Source organism: Solea senegalensis, linkage group LG18 (assembly GCF_019176455.1).
Source record: "Solea senegalensis isolate Sse05_10M linkage group LG18, IFAPA_SoseM_1, whole genome shotgun sequence".
NCBI lineage: Eukaryota > Metazoa > Chordata > Actinopteri > Pleuronectiformes > Soleidae > Solea > Solea senegalensis.
The window spans coordinates 10241989-10265062 of record NC_058041.1 but is presented as its reverse complement, the minus strand read 5'-3'; the positions used below and the strand labels follow the sequence as shown (position 1 = coordinate 10265062).

General features: G+C 41.0%; 1 protein-coding gene across 2 annotated transcripts; it reads right to left on the bottom strand.

Annotated features, from left to right (window-relative positions):
* Window positions 1–1610: 1610 nt before the first annotated feature.
* Window positions 1611–22260, bottom strand: LOC122759723 (melanopsin-A-like). Of its 2 annotated transcripts, none has more exons than XM_044014762.1 (11): window positions 22012–22260; window positions 15253–15389; window positions 14956–15089; window positions 12168–12371; window positions 10370–10541; window positions 9378–9539; window positions 8370–8477; window positions 6982–7150; window positions 6766–6870; window positions 4275–4346; window positions 1611–2609 (listed from the first exon to the last, which is right to left on the bottom strand). In XM_044014762.1, the coding sequence occupies exons 1-11, from the start codon at window positions 22132–22134 to the stop codon at window positions 2409–2411; spliced, it is 1587 nt and encodes a 528-aa protein (XP_043870697.1). In that variant the 5' UTR covers window positions 22135–22260; the 3' UTR covers window positions 1611–2408. The 2 variants fall into 2 exon arrangements, with proteins under 2 accessions (XP_043870697.1, XP_043870698.1); XM_044014763.1 differs by having other exon boundaries at window positions 6793–6870.
* Between the last annotated feature and the right edge of the window lie 814 nt (window positions 22261–23074).

Below are 23074 nucleotides of genomic sequence, written 5' to 3'. Positions count from 1 at the left end.
TTATATAGCTACTCATTACCGCTACCGTTAATATTATCCTCATCCATCCTTGGAAGCAAAAGCAGATGGCGTTGGGACAAGAGGCATGATGTCCCACCCTGGACATGATAATGTAGATCATAGTGATGATGATATTTGTCACTGATGTTCTCCTGGTCTCTATTTTGTACTCACTCTCTGTAAATGTGTTGTTTCATTTGTAATCTGCTGGACTTTTTGCTGTGCGTGTGACACTTACTGCACATCTGCGCTCTCACTGGATGTGAGAGTCTAAGCACAGAGGTGTACGGACTCTAATGCCCGTCGAGGCAAACTGTGCTTATGATGTCGGGCTGTATAAATAAAATTGACTTGACTCGACGGCCATTATTTGTGTTGACATTTCATACACCGAATGATTCATGGCTATATACTGAGAAAATGGCCACAATTCAACACTTTATTTAGAAAAATAAATAAGAACCACAGGAAACGTCTCGTACAAAGAAAAGAAAATCATCATGAAACTAAAACACCATCAAATGTCATATATATATATATTTATATTTATAGTGCAAAAGTCTTAGCCCACCACAATTTGTTGTTTTAGCAGTTCCATAATGACCATGCGGTATAATTATTTCTCAATAACTGTATTGGAACATAGTGTATGCGGTTTCAAAATCACATTTTTGTTTTCAAACAAACAAACAAGTGTTAATTTAACAAATGCTCGAGCATCACATCCACATGTTGTATGAGTTAAACTCATTGACGGTTTGCTAATATACACATAAGACCAACTTTCAGTCGCGTCATTCCAATCAAATGATCGCAAAATGTGACAGAAATAAAACCAGTGAAGCTGGTGGTGCCCTGAGACTTTTGCACAGCACTGTATTTTTGTTTTGTCATAAACGTTTTACAAAAAACATATCTTTTTTTTACACAATCATTACTGAAAACAGAAGGGAAAAAATTGCAAAAGTGGATTGGGTCTTTTTTTTCTTCAACGTTTGTTGCCCCTTTCACAAGATATAACCCTCACATTTAGTTTACCATACAAATAGTTCTGTGCCGTGTATATTCTTGACATGCAAAGAGAACAGTAATTACAATCAAAGTCAACGAAGCAGCAAATTTAAGGTGTCTCAATGGAAACGACAACGCACCACAGTGGAGAGGAAAAAAAGAAAAGAAACAGGTTTACAGACACGATGGTGAACGATAACAACTCTGGAACACAGCGAAACAGTGGAGACGTTATTATTATGGCATCAGCAGGAACGCTGAGTTACAGCAACACGTCCGCTTATCGAGTGTGGAGTCACTCGTTATGTGGGATGATGTGGTTGTGTTGTGACATCTGATCTGTGACTTCATGTCACCAGGACTGGAAAAATCATTGACAAAGAGCCGGAGGGGAGAGAAATGAATGGCGTTCTCTGTACTGACGCCATCGGCCATCACTGTTGTGACAGGTTGAGATGAACATTTAAACATTAATATTATTTCCTTGATTTTGAATTGAAATGCATTTGCCGCTGCAGCAAGAAGACCCGGGCCTTTCTGCATGGAGTTTGAATGTTCTCACCGTGTGTGCGTGGGTTTTCTCCGGATTCTCCGGTTTCCTCACACAGTCCAAAACATGTAATATGGGGATTAGGTAAGATGGACACTCTACATTGACCTTAGGTGTGAATGGTTGATTCAGTTTTGAATTCACAGGCTGACCTCTGATCAGGGAGGCACATGTGCATTTATATATAAGACCCCCCCACACACACACATACACACACATACATAGACATGCAAACCAATCTGAACTGCCAGCACACATGTTTTTCAAGCGATCGATCCAAAACACAAAAAGTGATAATAGGAACTATAGGAAACAAAAGCACAAGCAAACCTCATACATGCTCCGGGGTCGTCTTCCAACGCTATTTAAACAAAGTCGTGTCACTGCTCTGCCAAAGATATTGCTCATAAACAATGTTCAGTGTTCTGATGTGTTTACAATACGCCAGAAAAAAAGCTGAATGAACACCATTATTGCATAATGAATGTAAATATTTTGTTTTGTAAAAGTCCGATTATAAGAGATTCAAATATAAACCCTGACTATAGAGAGAACCTTTTTTTCCATGGTGCTCATTAAAGCTGATTTTCATGCCTCCAGCTGAGTCCTAAACACTCTTTAACCATCGTGACATACTTTTATCTGTAAATACGGACACATGTTTTTTAAATTTACTACTCACACATGAAAACATGTACGAGGGCATGCTCTGGCTTGGAGTTACCGCCACTCACAAACGGAATGCTGGCATTGAAACGTCCCATGAGGGGGGGGAAATACTGTAATGCATCAACACAAGCCCACATACACACACTTATACATTCTCATTGCACTTTTGTCCAGCGGTTCACTGTAGTTCCGTTGTCTCCAGATGTGCGACGTCTAGAGGCTCCTTGGATACTGAGCTGTGAGTTTTGGTCCTTTTGTGGTTGCCATGAAAACCCGGAGGACTGTGCAATATAGACGGGCTGGATATGGAGGTGACAATGATGGATGGTGCAGATTTACACACAGTCCCCGGCCTTGACTGCGACATCAGTTTATCTTGCTGTGTGTGTGTGTGAGAGAGAGAGAGAGAGAGAGAGAGACAGGTGATCAGGCATTAACTCTGCATAGGTGATTGGATGTAGAAGCAAATAAGAGTAGGAGGTGAAGGTAGTGAATAAAGTTTGATCAACACTTGGATTGGTTGGATTGATGAATGACCTCCCACATTTCTCTTGATAGAGTGAGACTGTACTGGCGCTTTTCCACTGCCCAGTTCCAGAATGGCACGACTCCATTAGCGATAGTACCTGGTACTTTTGTTAGTGCCTGCTCTGACGAGGTTCCATGCAATCTGAGCCGATACTATGACTGCCGGCCACTGATTGGTCAGAGCGTGTCGTCACCGTAAGAGCCACGAGCGCGGCGTCCGACACAAGAATCAAACTTACTCGCGCTGTTGCAGGAAGCCGGCGAGAGTTGGAGCGTTGGAAAAACACCTGTACATAAGTTTCCATGTTTTGGCCTGTTTTTGCACATTTAGACAAAGACGCGAGTACTGTATCTCTACCACTCTCATCCATCTAATAAGCTGCAGCCCATTAGCTCAGCCTAGAATAACTGAGGGGAGGGGAAGCAATTAGTCTGCTAGACTCTCGGTAAGAACATAAATTACCCTCAATTTATAAAATCCTAGTATTCTAAATCCGTAAATCCTAAATACAAACCAACAAAAGCAGCAAAGACAACCGGAATTTCATGTTAAGACGAGAATGTCAAATGAATACCACTGTTTTTTTTTTGTTTCTGTGAAACAGTCAATGGGTTTGTCTTTGCAGCTTTTGTCAGTGGAGGAAAAAGACCTCGTCATAATTACATGGTCAAAGTCGATGCAGAGGATGGCAGAATAACGCTTCTAAGCTTTCGATTAATATTGATGTCAACAGCCGCAACTGAATGAACCGGGATGAAAAGAACAGTTGATTGGATCGAAAGTGGTCTCCATATTTATTTTAGCATAAAAATGGTCTGCATGCCCCTTCAAATGGCTCTATTGCAAAAGTGACTACAACACTGGAGAGAGAAGAAGGCAGATGGGAAATAATAAGTTTAGGGATGAGGGCGGAGCAATTCCCTCTCTTTATTAACGCTGACAAATCCCTCAATAAGTCCAAAACAAAAGGAAATGCCTCAAAGCATCGTGACAGATGATGTTTACATAGACTTTGACATGAGAGGGGGGGAAAATGCAGCTTTCAATGGAACTAGTCCAGCAACACAACTGACAAATATTCACTTTAATCATGGTTTCTTTCTCGTTTCTTCTGCCCATGAACTGAATACTAAACAGGAGGTGACACCGTGACAATGAAAGTGAACGAAGTACAAGAAAATGTTCCTATACTCTATTCTATTCTGCAGGATTTCCTCTATTATGTAACTTTTATATTTCATGTTCCTATGTTTTTGCTTTCCCTGAATGTATTTTCATTTTTTTTTCATCCCTTATAACATCAACCTGCCATGGGACTACAGGCAGATATTAGCCTCAGGCTATAACCTGGCATATTAACATTTTTCTCTATATCACTGACTAAATCAGGCTTTTGTGTGATGGTACCCAATTTGCTGTTATATATTATATGTATATGCTTTAACTGTATATTAATGATGGTATTGAGGGATCTACAGTGCAGAGCAGGAGGCAGAGAGTATGGTGGACTCTTACAGTAGCAGGCAGATGACTGGTTGGCAGCAGACTGATGTCCAACATGGAGATGTCCTCCGGCTCCGTCAGAGTCTGAACATTATGTGCACAAACACAACAATTTAGTGTTAGTTATACTCAAAAGGGCCTTTGTGGGATTTGGACTTTTAGATCACATGCTTACTAAAGACAGAATGATTGAAATAGGGATCTTATTGTGGACAGAAGACAAAAATGTTTCCCCATCACTGACCGATACCACTGTCCAGCATGTCTGTTGAACGTTAAGATGGACATGTGACGTCTTAGCTTCACTTAGCATAAACCCTGAAATGGGGCAAAACCTCAGTGTTTTTCCCTGTTTCCAGACTTTATGATAAGATGTAAAATAATGCAATAAAAATAACACAAAAACAACCCGTTAAAGGGCCAGCGTGTAATATCTATGTAGGTTTCTACATAGGGCCTTCCTTTGAGGAGGCTGCCATCTTGGTCATGTTACCACAATCCTAATTCTACAGCGGCTTGAACCTGTGTTTTGTATCGTGAAACAGACTATTGAAATGAAGAAGAATGTCTCTACCCTCATAAACCTGATACATTAACTAACTAGGAAGACGGAGGAGTCTGCAAGAGTGATGGAAGAGTGGACAGAGTTGTTTAGATGTCACTAATTCTTACACATTGGACCTTTAAATCAAGACCAAATGGACCAAATGTGTGTGTACATTTCAGTGCAATTTTGCATGACTGTGAGAAAAGTTTAAGTTTCTCCTCCACTGTGCAGAGACGGAAGCAGCTGGAGGCAGCGGCTCCTAGAGACTCAGTCATCATTAAACACTGATTCATGCCACTGCAATCTGTGGATTAAGCCTGAATCTCCCAGATTACTGGATTAGATTATGGACCCTCTGTAATGGAGTCCTCAATGAACCTGCCGCGCATGCCTGTATGTGTGTGCATGCATACGTGCGTACATGTAAAAAAATAAGATGATTACAGAAAGACGGACATGCTCCACATACTGGACGCCCCCTAAAAGGACGACCTTGTAGTTTTAATTGGGTCAGCCTCACATGAACCACTGTGCATACAAAAGTGTCGCGTTGAACCAAACCTCAACATGTAATGCACAAATGTGAGAGTGAAGGCAAAGGTGACGAGTTAAGGCTGCATGTTTTCCACAACTGGAACAGAATGCTCACTCAAAATGAGGCTTTGACTACAAGAGTCAAAGGTTGGATGGCGATTCACGTGGTTAATAGGCGATGTCATAAAGTTGTTATGGTTCCAGCTTCCATCAATCCTCTTTAAAACCCTAAAAGGTGAAAAGGTTGCAGTGTAGGTCACAGCCTAAATGATGTATGCGCTCTCAGTACACTGATGAGAGGTGGAATCTATAACACTGTGACTTTCTCTTGTATGCGGGTCAGATGATGATCTCCTTTTCTGTAAACTGACTCGAGTTGATGCTTAATGGCTCAGCCCAAGTTAACACTGCTGCTGATTTAATACATTTACCTCAGCGATCAGCGACACATTACGGTGAACTAATGACTGACCTTTATGCAACTCTCGTGCTTACAAGTGTGTGTGCGTGGCTCACACATTAACTCTCAATTCATTACGGTTTGTAAAAAAAGGTCAAAGGAGCGAGACAAATGTTCACCTTTTAGTTTCACTTTCACATAAGAAGGTCTGATGTCACTCTTGTCTCTGCATTTAGTGATGAAGAGACAGCGAGAAGTTGTGCATGGAGGTTGTGTGACGCAGAATGTCTCATTAAACATGTGGAAGAGGATGTTGACATTACGTTTGTTTTTCAAAAATATGGTCATTAGATTTTCCGTAAATATACATTTGAGCGAAGTGAAACAAACAAACTCTACAAAGGAGCAAAAGGCCAGTTCAGAGTCAATTCAGTGGCACCTCAGCAATGTGACCTCATCAGATTACATGCTAAATAGTCTTTGTTATTAACCACGAGCAGACTGAACGCTAAGAGGGCTCCAGCCAACATGACCTCATGGATTCCCTGACCGTGAAATGCCAAATGTAAACACGGCGTAAAACTTAACTTAAACAAGACACCAGAACAACATGACCTCACTTTGAGGGTTCAAGAGGAGAGGAATGAGATCGGCTTTAATGTAATGACAAAATCCTCCAATTAAGCAACGTACTCATAAGAGCCCTTTTTTGTTAATACTTTGTTTTTTGGAACCTCTCACCACTTTAGCTTGTGTAAGCTCTTCAAACAAGCTTAATTATATATGTGAAAATAACAGTCTTAGTCAATTTATTGAGTTCACTAAAGTTAGATGATGTCTGACCTTCTAACCTTTAATACTCAATGTATACGTCACTATATGAAATAAATATGTATGTAAAGGAATGTTATCTTAAGCCACACCAGCATTTTCTCTCATGTTCTGTGAGTGATGACATAAGGCTGGGTCAGCGGGGATTTGGGCAGCCTTTTCTCTAAATCGCTCACGTTGTGACCTCTCACCTTTACCCTTTGGCTCGGATGGCGCACCTGTTTGACATCAGCCAACAACTGACGAGTGACGGTCGTCCGCGACGAGCAGTCGTCCTCCGTGTCCGAGAAGTGAGCCTGAGACAAAATCACACAAGCGGGACAGAAGTCAGCCACCTGTGACTCTGTGCGTTCGTCATAGGAAGTGTTAGTCAGAGACATACCATATTAGATATGAGGAACACTCACTGATTCACTCTCAGACTGGGAGGAGTGGCGGAGCTTGCTGGGGCCTTTGCTCTCTGAGTGGCTCGTGAGGGTCGACTGGCGCGTGGACTGGAAGCTGCTACTGAAGCGGTTTCTGCTAGTAATGCAGAGCAACGCTCCCAAGTACGGGATGTATCTGCTGAGTGCTGACCTGGAGGGGAAAACATGAAATGAAAAGCATAGTTTTTGTATTATATGAAATGTTACTCGACAATAATTCCACAATAATATTTCACCATCAAGCGATCTGAGAGAGAACTACACTTTGGGTGATGTACGACTTTGTGGCTTTACAGCTGCCCACACTGCAAAGAATGTGTGAAAGCAGAAAGAGTCTAAGCCCTGTTCTGACATGGTATTAATATCTGTCCAGCTCACACTAAGTGCAGGTCTGAACACTCCTCAGATCTCGTCACAGAAAACCACATTTGGAGGTGGTTTGAGGACACACGTGGCCACATGCCTCAGAGTGTCCATCCTCAGGACAGATTAGAGACCTCCTCAGCTGACGTTGTCTGATTCCCAGCAGTTTTATTTGTGTTTAACACTAATCAGTGTCCATATGTTTGTTTGCACTCACAACTATATAGCACACATATCTATATGATTCTTATTTTCAGATGGTTAAAACTAATTTCATGTTACAGCTGCATGAGTAGAACCTTGATTCACTTGAGTTCACTAGCGTGTACAGTAGCTTTAAGTAGAATCTGAGAAAGACCAGATTATAGACCGTAACATTCCCGTAACGGGAATGAATCACTTCGAACAGTGCACTGCAACAACCACAGTAGCACCATTACAGCACAGAAAAACAAAATTATAGACCAAAAATAAAGCTGTTACAATAATTCTTTCTAGTGCTGTACTGGAAAATTGGCAATTACAAGTAAAAGGAACAGCAATACTAAGAATTCAGCATGTAAGACTCACACCAAAAATAAAGAAAACTGACATTGCTGCAGAGGTAGACAAATAAGCCAAAGGATGGAACATTGGAAATGTATTTTTTGGTATTATGTCATTTAGTCCAGTGCAGTATAATAAAACAGTTATTATACTTAGATAACAATATGTGTAACATTATTATATTGATATTAGGGCTGCAACTAACGATTATTTTCATAAATCGATTCATCGAGTAATGGTTTGGTCCATAAAATGTCAGAAAATGTTGATCAGTGTTTCTCAAACCTGGAAATGATGATTTCTCAAATGCCACAGACAAAAAATGATTCAGTTTGAATGATTTCTTTTTTATATGGAGTAAGGAAACCAGAACATATTCACATTGAAGGAGCTTAAAAACACTCAAACCGATTAATCAATAATAGTAATAGTAATCGTTTCAGCCCGATGGTGCATCCTACCTGTATTTTGGATGTGTGATAGCGTATATGATGGGATTGTGAATCGCAGATGCTTTGGCGATCACAGCAGGAACAGAATTCATATAGGGAGTCAGCATGTTGGCGTACCTGAGCGAGAAAGAGAGAGAGAGAGAGGGAGAGGGAGAGGGAGAGGGAGAGGAAGGAGCAGGGAGACAGGTCAGTGAGAGGAAAAGAAATGAAACACGTTTGTGTGACATGGGCAGTGATGGATGAATGTTCCCTTGGACAAGATTAGTTGAGAGGAAGTTGGAAATGTATTCAGCACATTCAGAATTGTATGAATGTTCTCATTCATTTTTTTTTTTCTTTCAACAATGTCGCTGCTACAGCAGGGTGTGAAGTGTCACGTCCAGTCATTAGCTATGAAAAAATAGACCTAATGTCACACCTTTCACACCCTTTTTGCTGGATTTTTTTTTAATAAATGATATTGCAGTGACTTTACTCAAATGTTGTCCAATGGAAATCACACAAAAAAAAAACACTGATACCATGTCGAAAATAATTCTAAGCTCCATAAAAGAAGCTTCACCCAAATGAATTCACTTTTGAATGAATTGACCTTTATTTTAATCGCTGTTTAGTTGCAGTGTTAGATAAATCTGTCTCTGGTGATATCACAGTGCAATGTTCTAGATTGATAAAAGTGTACAATAACATGCAATAAGCGGCATTTTACATTAGCACCGTCATAGCCATTAACATGTACAAATAATACAATAATACTATATTATATTATATATGTAATATTATATATTATCTTCTTCCAGTATTGCTGCACAGGAAGGAGAATGAGGAGTCTGTGATTATTCTTTCTGGGTACATTACAATGAATGATCACATGCCGTCAGTCATGTGATCCATTGTTGCCAACCCTACAGTATCAGCACCAGTCTTTTCATTCTTATACAGGGGGTTTTGGACTGCGATCATGTGAACTTGTCTCTTTAGCAGACACTGTTGAAACACGTGCACATACACACCTACCCAGCGAATGCAGTGAGGGCGACACAGGAGTAAGGTGCCCAGGAGATGACAAACAGCAGAATGACAATGAGCGCAATCTTGGCCATCTTCCATTCAGTCTTCATCTTATGGAACCTCCTCGCAGAGTCTCTGGTTCCCTCACAGTTGATTTTTGTTATCGCTCTGTCAAACACAGACACGTTCGCCTCGTCAAGAAAGGTCGCTCTTTCTTTACAGTTTGTCATTTTAAAGGACATGTGTGTTTTCTACAAAATGAGCATTAATTCAGATTTTGTCAGACATGTATTGTATATGTGCTCACAGGTTTATCATCATCTATACTGTGTCTTACTATTAGACACCAGTGGAAATCAATACAAAAGGTCAAACATGTCATGGAAAGACTATTAACACATACACACAAATGTATCAGTGTGTATAAAAAGTGAATATAGAGTATTAGGCCCATGCATGAAGAAAATAATATTTAGTATATGAGATTAATTAACTATTTGAGAATAAAGGTGGAATATCATGTCGAGATTTAAGTCGACATGTTGACTTTAATTTTAACATTTTGTCTCGACATGTCCATCAGAGAGAGCGATGGCAAAATGTGTTCATGTATATGTGTCCCTTATAGTCCGTCGTAGAAAAGTGAAGCAAAGAAAACAAAATAAATAATCAGTTAGCCACTAGGGGGCGACTCTGCTGGTTGCAAAAATAACTCAGTTTTAATGGAAGACTATGGGAAAATGAGCTTGTACCTCTCACTCGATTTATGAGTGAATGGTCTCAATTGTGAGATTCAGCTCTTCTTTAATAGAACATGATGTCAATTTTTGAGAATTATGCGCCCATTTCTAGGAAAATAAACAAAGCATGGCACATAGTTTAGCAAATCTCGAGACATAAGACTTAAACTGTTATGTATAGGCTATGATGTTTTGCATGATTGAACACATGAGAAGGAAAATACAATAAACAGTGTGTGTGTTTGTCCATGAACTAACCGTGTAGTATGTCTGATAGCCCTGAAGATGCAGCAGTAGCAGAAGATAATGATGAAGAGAGGGATGAAGAAGACGAAAGTAAAGAGCAGCATCGTGTAGGAGCGGACAGAAGGCGTAAATGTCATGTAGTCCCAGGAGCATGACGTCATGAGACCCTCCGGGACATAGGCACCTGCGGGACAACATGGTTGTACACCATGACATTTGTCAATTCCTGTTTCTGTGTCGATTTCTGCATTGCAAAGGTTTGTGCTACTTCACTGAACTGCTTTCATGTGTAATATCTGTCCCGACAGCTGTTATCCATATGAACACTCTCTTTATGATAACCTGAGGGGGCTGAATTGCACATCGTACTTCATTTGACATTCCAAATGAATAAATGGTGCACAATAAAAGGTCTAAAATCTCTTCAATGTGCCAACTATTGTTGCATGTTTGACTAAAATTGTGTTGCAGGCTTTTCTTTGTTGTACCATCAATCAAGCTTGGGCTGATTGGAACCTAAGTGCAAAATCTATCTAGAAGAGATTGGATTGGCTTCTGCCACAGGGTTCACCAATATAGAGCCACATTGTTCTTTTCACACAACAGTCAACACAAAAAGACACTCTATTGTGTCTTGACTTAAACATTATAGAACACAACTAGCCGACAAATGTGGACATAATGATTCCTCAACAGTGCATCGAAACAAGACACACAATTTCTCCCCTTTTTCAGACGTCAAAAGAAGCCATATGTCACTTTTAGTACACGTTGTGTTAAGCTGTTGTGGCAGTGGGAGCCGCAGACCTTTGTACAATTGTCAGTGGAAAAAAGCCACTCGAGCAGAGCAGATACAGAGCGGGGAGAATAACATTATAGTTTGTGGTATTTCAAAAAGGTTTTTATCATTCAAACATCTGCAACATAATAACACATGCAAAGAATTAACAGTTACATTAAAGTTTGTTTTTTTTATTACTAAAACTATTCATCCTCCAGTCTATGGAGTTTAATTTTTAATTATTGAACAGCCTGTTTGGCATCTCATGCTATTGGAGTGTCCCAGGGCTCTGTAGTTGGCCCTTTACTATTCTCTGTCTTTATTCTGCCACTTAATTTTTATGCAGCTGATTCTCATGGTGAGGGAAATGGGCTTGGAATCCTGACCCTCGTTGCTTTCTGGACTTGTGGTGTGCAGCCCACTTCTCCTGCACTGTGTGTGTCCACTACTGGTGATTAATAAGGATGGTTTAAATGCAGAAGTTAAATTCACTTCTGTCATTGATTGCAATTTCGCCCTATCATCCCAATCTCTTGCAACAACTCACACTAATATGTAATACAGCTCAATGCATATGTTTGGCATTTTCTCCCACACATCCCCCAGTCCCAGCTGACTGCATTTCGTTGAGCTAATTGGTCTTGCCATAATTTAAATTCTGTGCAGACAAGAGTCTGAGTTGTTGAGAACGACGAGGTCCTGTTACTGTGTTTCTGCAAGTCAGTTCATTCCCATTTGGGAGCATACATTACAGACTCAGTAACCTTCTCAAATGCTGCTGGGTTGCTGTAACGTCAGCGGCAAATGACTATGATGTGATTGGAGCGCTGATAGTTGATTTTAATATAAATGAACTTGGCATGTTGACAAAGGGCAAAGCAAGGTCTATCGTAGTACACCTTTCAGCACATATGTGAGCTGCTGACACAATAAAAGACAAGTGATGGAAGTACTCGGGGGAAAAACGTCAGTAAAAAGAAATCCCTCAGAGGAATCACAGTCATTTCTGAAGACTGTTGTTGTACTCACTCCAACCAAAGAAGGGGGGGAGGCTCCAGCCCATGGAGTAGACCCAGGCTACAGCCACAATGCTCAAGGCTTTCCTGCGAGACATCACTCCTAAGGAGGCCAGAGGCCTGGTGATGACCACATATCGGTCCACCGCGATCACCATCAGAGTCATCATACTGCAGATACCAAACAGTGCCCCACAGAAGGCATATATCTCACAACCTGTTGGAGGACAAAGATGGAATAAAGAGGAAGTGTTAATGACTTCTTCTTTTAGGATGAACACATTTTCTGGGAGCTCTCCTGCAGCTGTTTCGCCTGCATGTGTGCATTTTCCTTGCGGTTGTGTTTAACAAGTGATCTTCTTTCTCCAGTCTTAAAAACAATCGATCTGTCTATATCTTGTGAAACAGACAAAGCAAGCTTGAAATTGAAACTCACCACAGACATTTAATGTAATGCAATGCGGGAAATTCTGAACTCCTGAAGATATAATGATCTGTATCACAGAGGACATTCACAGTTTCATTATTATCCATCCATTGTCTGCGTCTTTATCCCCATGCTCTCCAAATTTAAATTCTCATCACTATTAATGTCATGGTGAAGAAAATAAACACATGATGAGAGTAACAGAAAGTAGAAAGGAGGACATTGTATGAGATGGAATAATTAACAGGAAACAAGAAGTGTGGGAATGGAGACAAATTCCAACCGGGGTTTGCTGTCAGGTGAAGGGAAATTAGAAATAACAGATTAATGGATGGTAGAGTGCAGAAGAGAAGTGGGTTAACAATTGCAAGGACAGGAGAGTTTGAAATTCACAAACAGCATACACTATTAATGCATACACAGTATGTAATGCAAGCTATTACATACTGTGCGCGGCTTCTTTGAGAGCCTGTCACTGCGTTGACTTTTAACGTGTTCCTTTTCATCCCATAATGTAGGCATAATGTGCTGTTCTCAATCCAGGCTGTTATTATGCACAATGTAGTCAAGGAATCGGATACACACATGTGGGAACGTGCACAAGCCTTAAAACTGACGAAACACAAACACACAATCTGGATTCTATGGGCCTCAGGCCCTCAGGCCCCCGAGTGTATGATTACCATCAACCTGTCGTACATCATGTGGTCACAGCGCCAAGTCATCACATCCGAGCACAAAGACAAAATCCTCAGAGTGTCGCTTGTGTGAAGAAACTCAAACAAATACCACTCAGGTAATTAAATATGCAGCGCAGTACCTATACTGTGTGTGTGTGTGTGTGTGTGTGTCTTTTTGTTGTATCAGCGAATCTCGCAATGTCGTGATCAAGTCAAGATAATGAGTGTGTATGTAAGACATCTCAGAAATAAACGTGTGAGTCAACTTGGGTGCAGTTGTGGTTTACTTTTAAATGAACGAGGATGTATCATGCTTATATTAGCTCTGAATATTTCTTACAGTGAGTACAACGTGCTTATGTTTGGGATGTAGCTGTAGCTCAACATCCTGAATGTTAGTACATTGCATTTGTAGCGTAGTTGTGTGTGACGACAGAGTATATAGAAATGTATTGTTAAAAAAGTAACGCACAGCTATGGTGTTTTTATGTACACGTGAGTGTCAGTGTCACGATGCCTGTAGGCCAAAACATCAGCTACTTTCAGTTAAACAAAATTTGAAACACGGAGCAAGAGCGTGCAAGACTACAGCTTTCTCTTGGGTTAGTCCCGTCCCTGCTCTATATAGGTCATACATTTGTCAGTCTGGGTTAAACCCTCCGTCAGACAAAATGTTATTTGTTTTAACTAGATATTAGTTAGAGTCATGAGCTTGGATCTCAGTTCACATTCACTATGTTTACATTCCCCAAAGAGCTATTTCATTTTCCCGTGGCCATCAGTTCCTGCTTGCTCTGGCGCTCTGTACGACACATTACAGCTCAGAAAAGCTCTTTTAGTGGGGCAATAATTGCTTGAAAAGGTCGAGATGGTACTACAGGGGAAAAAAGAGGGTCAACAAAATCATTAGAGTTTATCCTTTAGGGACAATGAATGCCTTATACCAACTTTCTATCCAGTCATTGTCTAGTGGTCGATCCTACCACTGACATCCTAAAAATAAGACTGTCATTAAAAAGGTTTTTTAAGTGGAATGGATAAACACAAACAAAGGCAAGGCTCGGGTGGCGATTTTTATTTGTCTTGTTCATCTTCGATCATCTCATTATGTAAATCTGTGCAACATGTAAAAGGTTAAATAGAAATAAATAGGGTTTAGAGTGTTTGGGTGCACAGTGGTGATTTAAAAACAAGGGAAAGTCCTTTCGCAGTAACCACAATGGAGACGTGAGCTCCAGATCTGACAATGACGGTGTTGTCTTCATTTAGGTCAGGACGAGTCCTGCAGGAAAATGCATGCTCCTGTTCATTATCAGTGTTTGCTTAGTGGAGAGATGCACATCCTCGCCTCTGTTCCTAATAGGTTGAACACTTGTGCATAACAAACACCCCGAAATGTGCCCGTACGTTACTGACTTGCTTGCTCCTTATGATCAATAGAGGTTGAATCCTGCAGAGTAACCCTTTGTGATAATAGAGGGAAGCAGGTTTGTGTGTGTGTGTGTGTGGAATCTTAATTGAATGGTATAGGTTACATTCAAAGGGGAAGGGAACCATACTTGCCCCTGTGGATGTGTGTGTGCATGCACATGTATGATAAATGAAATATCACAGGTCTTTGTTAAGGCAGATGAATTAGATGACTGAGCCACAGTAGCTGATGTCATGTCATGTCATGTCATGTCATGTGTTACCTTTCTTTCCAAAGAGCCATCTCTTGTGCATGCTGTTGATGAAGAAGATGGGCGTCTGGGTGAAACACATGAGGAAGTCTGTGACCGCCAGGTTAATGATGAAAATGTTGGACGGCGTCCGCAGGCTCCGGCTCCTGGACATGGATGCGCACACACACACACACAGATAGTAAGAGACAGTCATATTGAATTATGATTAATTACACACCTCACTATCACATTATGTTGATGCATCCAAAGTTTAAACGACAATTGTCATAAGTTTATTATACGTAAAAAAAAAAAAGCCCACCGTACCTGCAGAAAGCGTATACAACCAGGAAGTTTCCCAGCATGCCCGTGATGCCCACGGCCATGATGACAATGCCGATGGTGTAGTGAGCGTGGTTCGGTACATTGACTGTGGGAAACGGGTAACTCGGCAACATGGAACCCTAGTGACAAGAAAACAACAACCAGTTGATTACAACTGAAAGAGACACACGTTATTAATCTCTTGATACTCAAGAGGGAACTTAATGTGAAGTCAAAAATGGAAAAGGAAAATTGTCACTTCACTGATATTGTGAAGTGACAATTCGTCCCAGCCGCACCCTCATTTACATGCAACTCGTCAAAATAGTTGAATACCAAATGGAATGGAAGAACATATTTTCTATTAAAGATTCTCAAATAAACTGTGTTTTCCTTTTCAGTTGGATATTCCACTCTCAACGTTTGCATTTCAATGTTTTAACCTTTTCTGTGTGCCTACAGCTAACTCCTGAGGATGACCGCGACCTGGACGACAGAGACCTTTTGGTTAGCATTTAAAACAAGAGGAAAAACAAAAGAACCTGGCTCTGCCACTTTAACTCATGACACGTATACTCTTATGTGGGCAGACGTTCAAATTCTGTACTTATTATGTGACGACAAGAATGCGAATAAAGCCTGAGAATTAGACAAAATCCACTTAGTCTGTAGCCCATTGCGAGTGACCTCGACCTCAATAAATACACAGTGTTTAACTAAGAATGTCGAGTAGAATAATAAGGTTTACAATAATCACCTAAACCCAAACATCAGCAGCCATTCTGCAAGACTACCTTTAAAGAGGTGAGAGAATAGCAAAGCATCTATTCATATACTCCAGTAACAATGTCTTTATTTATTGATTTATTCTTTATTGAAGGTCAGGAGGAGATCGACATTCATCAACCTCTGTCAGCAACAAAGCCGTTCTACAAGGTCAGACTGGCTTATCTGTAAGTCGCAGTTTCATGAGAGTCTCATACACAGAACAGTTAAAAAAACACAAACACATTCATATACATTAATTACAGAAAATAGAAGAAGTGGTTTGCACGCTTATTTTCCACTTGCCGTGCATCCAATCATTTAAACTAACCCTAAACTAAATTAACTCAACACTGACTCAAACAGGAATCATTTCATCGCATTCATTTCTTCAAGCAATGACTTTATTGCCATGTGTTTTTATTTGATTGCAGCTTGTCCACCGCTGTTATTACTTATTATTATTATTATTATAATAATTACTTATTCTGTCATAGCCTCATTTGCTAGCCTGTTGCCACATATTATGCAGAGTGGGCTTGGTGCGTGACAATCGCCTGTAGCCATAAACCCATATTTCAGTTCTGATATTGTCCAAGCCGAAGACTCTTTTTCTTCTTCTGTCTCCTCCGTGGGCCTTTCCAAAGATGTTCGTTTTTTACTCTAAATCTTTTAGGTACCATATCACGTGACCGAGACGAGCGTTCTTTCAAAATAAAAGATCTTTCAGACTCTGATAATCAATAAAATACCGCTCCGTGGCCCAGTGGTTGGGGACCTCTGTATTAGGGTGTGTATCCTGTTTGTTTATACACTTTGGAGACTGCCTCCAAAAGAGTTTATGGTCCAGCTCTGAGTGTGTGTTCTATGTTGTTGTTGGATATAAAATCATTTGCAGTGACTCATCGTGGTTGCAAACTGACTTTGTATAGAATAGAATAGAATAGAATAGAATAGAATGGAATGGAATGGAATGGAATGGAATGTCACTTCATTAATCCCTCAGTGGGGAATTTGTTTGTGTTGCTGCAGCAGAAGCAATAATACACTGAATAATAAATAGACAATGATAAATAATAAATACAAGAATAAAATGGAACACAAGATACAAATCAATGCAGGGTAAACTGTAATGCAATGCAAATACAAGATGAAATGCATAACCATACATAAAATATAGTCAGTAACAGTGGCTGTGCTTGGGAGGCAGTCTATATGCTGTTATTTAGCCTAATGGCTGCTCTGTTTTGTACTTGGGGAGGGCAACTCTTTGGCTGAATATGCTCCCCCTCGGGTAAGAAGAGTTATGTAAGATTTTGTTCATCTTGTCCCTCGTCCTCTTCTCCGCTGCATCTCCAAACTGCCCAGCTCCCTCCTTCTGAGTGAGCTAAATATGGAGTATTTGTACAAGTAGCACAACATGGAAAGTATTTTGCCATGTAACAATAATCTCAGATGTAACATCTGCTATCACTCGGGTCATGTTATTCATAACATGATTTCATCCTTTGTTTAAACAGTTACTCGTTTGAGACCAATTCTTTTCCTATGTTTCCCACCACTGAGGTTTATCTGCTTAACCCAGATTAGCTTCACCTGTGTCGTTTAAAGCTGCAGTGTGTAACTTTTGTTGTTATTATTATTCCCCCTCTGTCTGGTCTGGTCTTGGCCTTCATCTGGAATTCACTTCTGAAACTTTCCATGGGCCCTACTTTGTATATTCAGTCATACTCCAACAACCTTTTTTGCACTTTTCTTGCTTTATCAGCACAATGTTGTTGTTGTTGTTTGTAAACAAATCACTTCCAAAGATCTTAATAGTCATGTGGAGGTGATATGCTTTATCAGCGCTGTGCTGTGAATTGTGTGGCAATGGTTTGACTGAAACTGACATATGCTTATGTTTAAATCTTATGCAATACAGTTTTAAATAACCTCAGTAAATGACCGCTGGTTACCTGTCTTCCTCTGCCAGTCCGTTAAATCTGCATCCACTGAACCTTTCAGAATTTAGTTTGTGATTATCTGGTGTTGGACTCTTTGTTTTTTGGTCTGCAAGTCTGCAACTATTGGCATTTTTGATTGACTGCATGTGTACCAACCTTTATTTGGACTTAGTTCACTAAGCCCTCTTTTTGTGAGGTGTAATTATACTTGAGTGGTAATTTAGTGGAGTATTTAATATACCTGACATGGTTTTTGTATAATTTAAGATAAGGTAAATGTACTTGTTACTTATTTTCCTAAAAAGTGACAATACTGGTTTTTAGGATACTTTCCCAAAGTTTCATTGTCAGTGCACCAGCATTTTGTGTCTGACAACTTGCTGTATGTCAAAACAACTGTTAAGAATTCATGTCAGCAATCTTTACATGTTTCTAAACACTCCCTTAGTCTCTTGTGTTTCTTTGAAGCACTTGCCTGCACACATATGGGTTTTTTTACTGTGAGGACACTCACTGACAAAAATGCATCCCCCCCTTTCCCTTCACATCACAGTCAAGACCTGACCTTTAAACTTTAACCCTAAATCCTTTGAATGTGGGTCAGAAAGCAGGGACCAAGCAAAATGTCCTAAGTCCAATAGTTGAGTTGAGAAAACTCAGACTGGTCCTCACTAATACTGTATTTTTTACGAGGCTGAATCTTTCATAGTGGCCCCAGTGTCCAGATCAAACACACACACACACCCGTCCATTAATCCTGACCTCCATATTTAAGTGTGCTTTTGCTTTTGCATCTTTCTGTGTCTCTGTGTCCAACATCTGCTTCAATAGTCCTACTTTTCCACACGCACAAGCTACCGCTTGTAAAATCAGGTCATTTGAATTGCACAGTGAAAAGTGATTGCGTGGTTATGTAAGTAAATGGTCATTGCTATGTGTTACTGATCGAGGGGACGGGTGTAATGATGGAGGTATACAGATGTGGCATATGTGCATGTGGAATGTAAACACGCGTAAATCCAGCATGACGCTGTCACACTCAGGGTCTTCCCCCTGCCTGCTCCGTTTCCTCTCCAGTCCTGTGTTCTCTTACTCCACTGCCACTCAGCTCAATCCTGATCCCCATTAAGTCCTTCCTTCACGTCTGTTTTTTCCCCCTTGTTCCTTGTTATATGTCTCCATCCTTCCTCCTGCTCCCTCTCATGTCAGCTGTCACTCAGTGTGACCAGCTGTGGGTCAGAGTAATGGTGACTGCACAGTGAGCAGCATGGCATGGAAGTCTGCACTGGGAGAGAAAATTCTAATCTTCAATCAACATCCACCAGTGGAGATAGCTATAAGACAGCAAGGGAAGCTCATCCATTCATCCATCTTCTAACACTTTTATCCTCCACATGAGGGTCGCAGGTGAGCTGTGCCAATCTCAGCTGACATAGGGTGATAGGCGTCAGCTATGTCAGCATGCATCCTATGTCCCTGCATGTCATTGGACTGTGGCAGGAAACCGGAGAACCTGGAAAACAAGGGAAGCTCAGCTTCTTCTAAAACGTAGTCAAATATGTACTGTGTTGTATTTACATTTCAAGACTAAACGTGCAGTAGAACGCGATTAGAACATGTCACCAGTTTGTTCAGAATTAGCTGTTCATCACAGATGACGGATCGTCTTACGTGATTTTGGTATTCCCGCAGCAGCCTCCGCATTAAAACTGCTTGAAGCTCATCTTCAACTGTTGTCTAGTATGTGACGACACAGAATAGGTTCGTTTTCACTGCTGTGAGCTCGACGGTTATTGGACAAATGTGGCATAAACGTCACTCCCAGGGAAGCTCAGCTTCTCTGGGAGTCAATGGAGCAGTGGGTTGGGCGCGGATGCTAGGCTTCTGAAAGGTGGAACCAGATTTTGATTGACAGTTGCAGAAACATACACGACAGCAGAGCCTTTTCTGCCTCAGTCAGATAACAAGTAGCTTCAGGTCGACTATAAGATGTGGAGCATGCACAAACTCCACAAGCAGATGACTATGATGACAAAGATGGTGACAACAAATGCAGGAGCAAGCAAGAGGCGGTGCTGTGATATAATCATTTACCCAAAGTTGCACATTGGTTATTTACAGAATCCTCCTCAGCTCATTCTTGTTTGTGGGCCCTTAATCGCAAGTACACACCTTCAAAGTCTAGTTTGGCAGAAGGACAATCAGATAGAGGCAAAACAGAGAGACAGATGCTTGTCAAGTATCTCAAAAAGCCTTCTGTGGTTCCTGCTGTTGACATACACCTAGAATCACATCGTCCACACATCACAAGCAAGTTTTTGACTGCCTTAATCAACTGCAGAGCAGTAAGAGGACGTGAACCACCTACACACACACAGTTGGACAATTCATTTTATACTGTGATGTGTTGATTGAAAGACTTACGGACCAAGTCCATAATTACAAACACAATCACACCAGCAATCACTGACACAGCATTTAATGCATGAATTATGTTTGCATGCATGAAAACAGAATTTCACAAATTGGACGTAAAGTGTAATAATCTTCCAGACATTGTAGATTAGAAATGATTAAAGAGAGGAGGAGGAGTGATTAACAAGAACACGGGAGAGGAAGATGGAAAACCTCGAGAGCCTTTAAATGAAAACCACACTTTTCCTGGAGTAGCAGATCCCATCTGCCTCAGCAGAAGCTGCCTGCAGGCACTGCTCCAGTATCAGCTTTCCCAGTATTCCCACCATGAAGTCCAGACCACAAGAGCTGAAGCGTCTGAAGCCTGGAGGTCAGGATCCGAACTGAACCGTTCACACTTGAACTACTATTTACCAGATACCGCATCCATGTGTTTCTTGGTATGACTTTAAGCAGATGTTACTCTCTCAAACCTTAGACGGTGTCTCTCTGGGCTCCTGGGGCAAAGTTATTATTTCTTTTTTGACTTCTGAAGTTGAAACATTACAGCACATTCCCCTGAAGGCTGCATGTAAACTAATCCTACTAACCCAATCTCAGAGAGAGAGAGACCGATTCTTCCTGAAGACATCATAATGAAAACGTTCTTCTCACTCACAACCACATGTCTTAGACGTTCCAGGAGGCAGAAATTGTGATAACGTAGGTCAGGGGTCGAGAAACTTCGAGAATCGGAAGAGACATTTTTGATCCCTCTCCAGCCAAATCAAATTAATCTGGAGCCACAAAAACCTATTTGACCCATAAAATGAAGATTACATCATATTATCCATTTTATATGGATACATAGGAAGATAACTATATTTTGTTGCATTTATGAAATTTAACAACTACAAAAGGAAAACTGCTGTTTTAGGGAAGAAAAACACTGTGTGGGCCTACTTTGAAATAAACTGAACTTTTGTAGATCTATGTGAGTCCTTTTGTTATTTGTGGATCAAATAACAAGTGAACCACTAAGCTGTGGATGCACAGATGGACAGGACTCAAAATGTGTACTTCCTTCATACACATGACTTCTTTTAAGTGTTTAAGTGTGGAATGACAGGATGTGACGCAAATGATTATTTAGACGTTTATGTCTCTAAATAAGAGGTGTCCACTTTGAGAGAAAAGGTGGAGCAGGAGGAGGAGGAGGTGAAGAACTCAAACTCATCTCAAAATGAATTCTAAGCAGCACAGACGCAGCGCTTCCACCCACCACTTGTGTCGTTTAGCACCAGTCTCCTTAGTGCCAGCGATGAATGAACGGAGCGCGCGGACGCGCAGGCTGGAGACTGTTGTGACTCATTCATTCACAATTTCACTCGCTCACACCTTCTTCGCGGAGAGCTCATTATTAATTCAGTAAGGGAAAAAAGAGAAACAAGTAACATCAAAACCAAACAACAAACAAACAAACACCACACACGCGCGCTTTTTTGTGCCAGATGTTGCTGTTGTGATCGGATGCTCTGGAGCGGTGGCGCGTCAGTGAGGGGGTCTCCCTTTAACTTCACGCCGCCAAAATTGAGTCGAATAACAGCAATACAAAGAAAAAAAAGAAGAAAATGAAGAATGGGGGGAATGTACTTACAGTTGTAGCCACTGAAGACAGATCCATGAGTCGGTGCGGACTGATGGAGCTGATGTTCCACGGTGCCCGGGTGGTCGGGTCTGATGTGGGGATCCCCGGTCCAATCAGCAGCCTAGAATCCATCCCGAGTGGTTTTTTTCTTTCTGTTTTTGTGTGTGTGCAAAGTGAACGTGAGAAGTGTTGAGTCTATTTGATGTGGTGTCTTTATCACCTTCCTGCGCTCTGACAGGACCACTGTGACCGCAGATGTGGAGGGGTGGGAAAGAAGTGCATGCTCTCTCTCTCTCTCTCTCTCTCCTCCTCTCTCTCTGTGTCTCTCGCTGTTTCTTGTCCAATCCCTGCCTCTGAGTGTGTCAGTAGGTCTCTCTCTCTCTCTCTCTCTCCCTCTCTCCCTCTGTGTGTGTGTGTGTGTTGTGTGTGTACTTGTTATTGGCGTAAACCATAAACACATTCAGGTCCAAATGAGGCAGAACCTCTGTTCTGAGGAAGTGGAAGAGCTAAGAGTTTAATTGTGGTTAGTTTAGCATTAAGTGGTTCCAGTTAAGGTGAGTGATAATGCTTTATTTAGGCAAATTTCCAGGGGTATCCTAAAAAAAAGATTTGAATAAGGGCCAGATTTGATAATTTGATGATTTCCGGGGGCCAATGGTCCCATAAGAACTTTTTTACAGGTCAAAACAAACAAACAATAAAAGTCACAAACAAATGCACTGTTTTTTTGTAATAATTTCATTTTCATTCTAAATCTAAGCCACAGGGATGAAAAAATTCAAAACTCTGCCTTTCTATCAAAGTCAGGAATTGTAATAACATAATAAAAGACGAATGGCTGTATCTGTCTGCCACAGCTGGGTTGCAAACCCGGGACTCTGGGTTCAAACGGGTATGGCTCCGCCCCAGGCCATAAATAATACATTATAAAGCAGTACAAAATCTGACGGAGGGCTGGACTTTGGACAAGCAAACCTCTCTCTCTCTCTCTCTCTCACTCTCTCTCTCTCTCACACACACTCACTCTCTGTGTGTGTGCTTAGAGATGGACACTGGGAAAATCAGTGGTGCA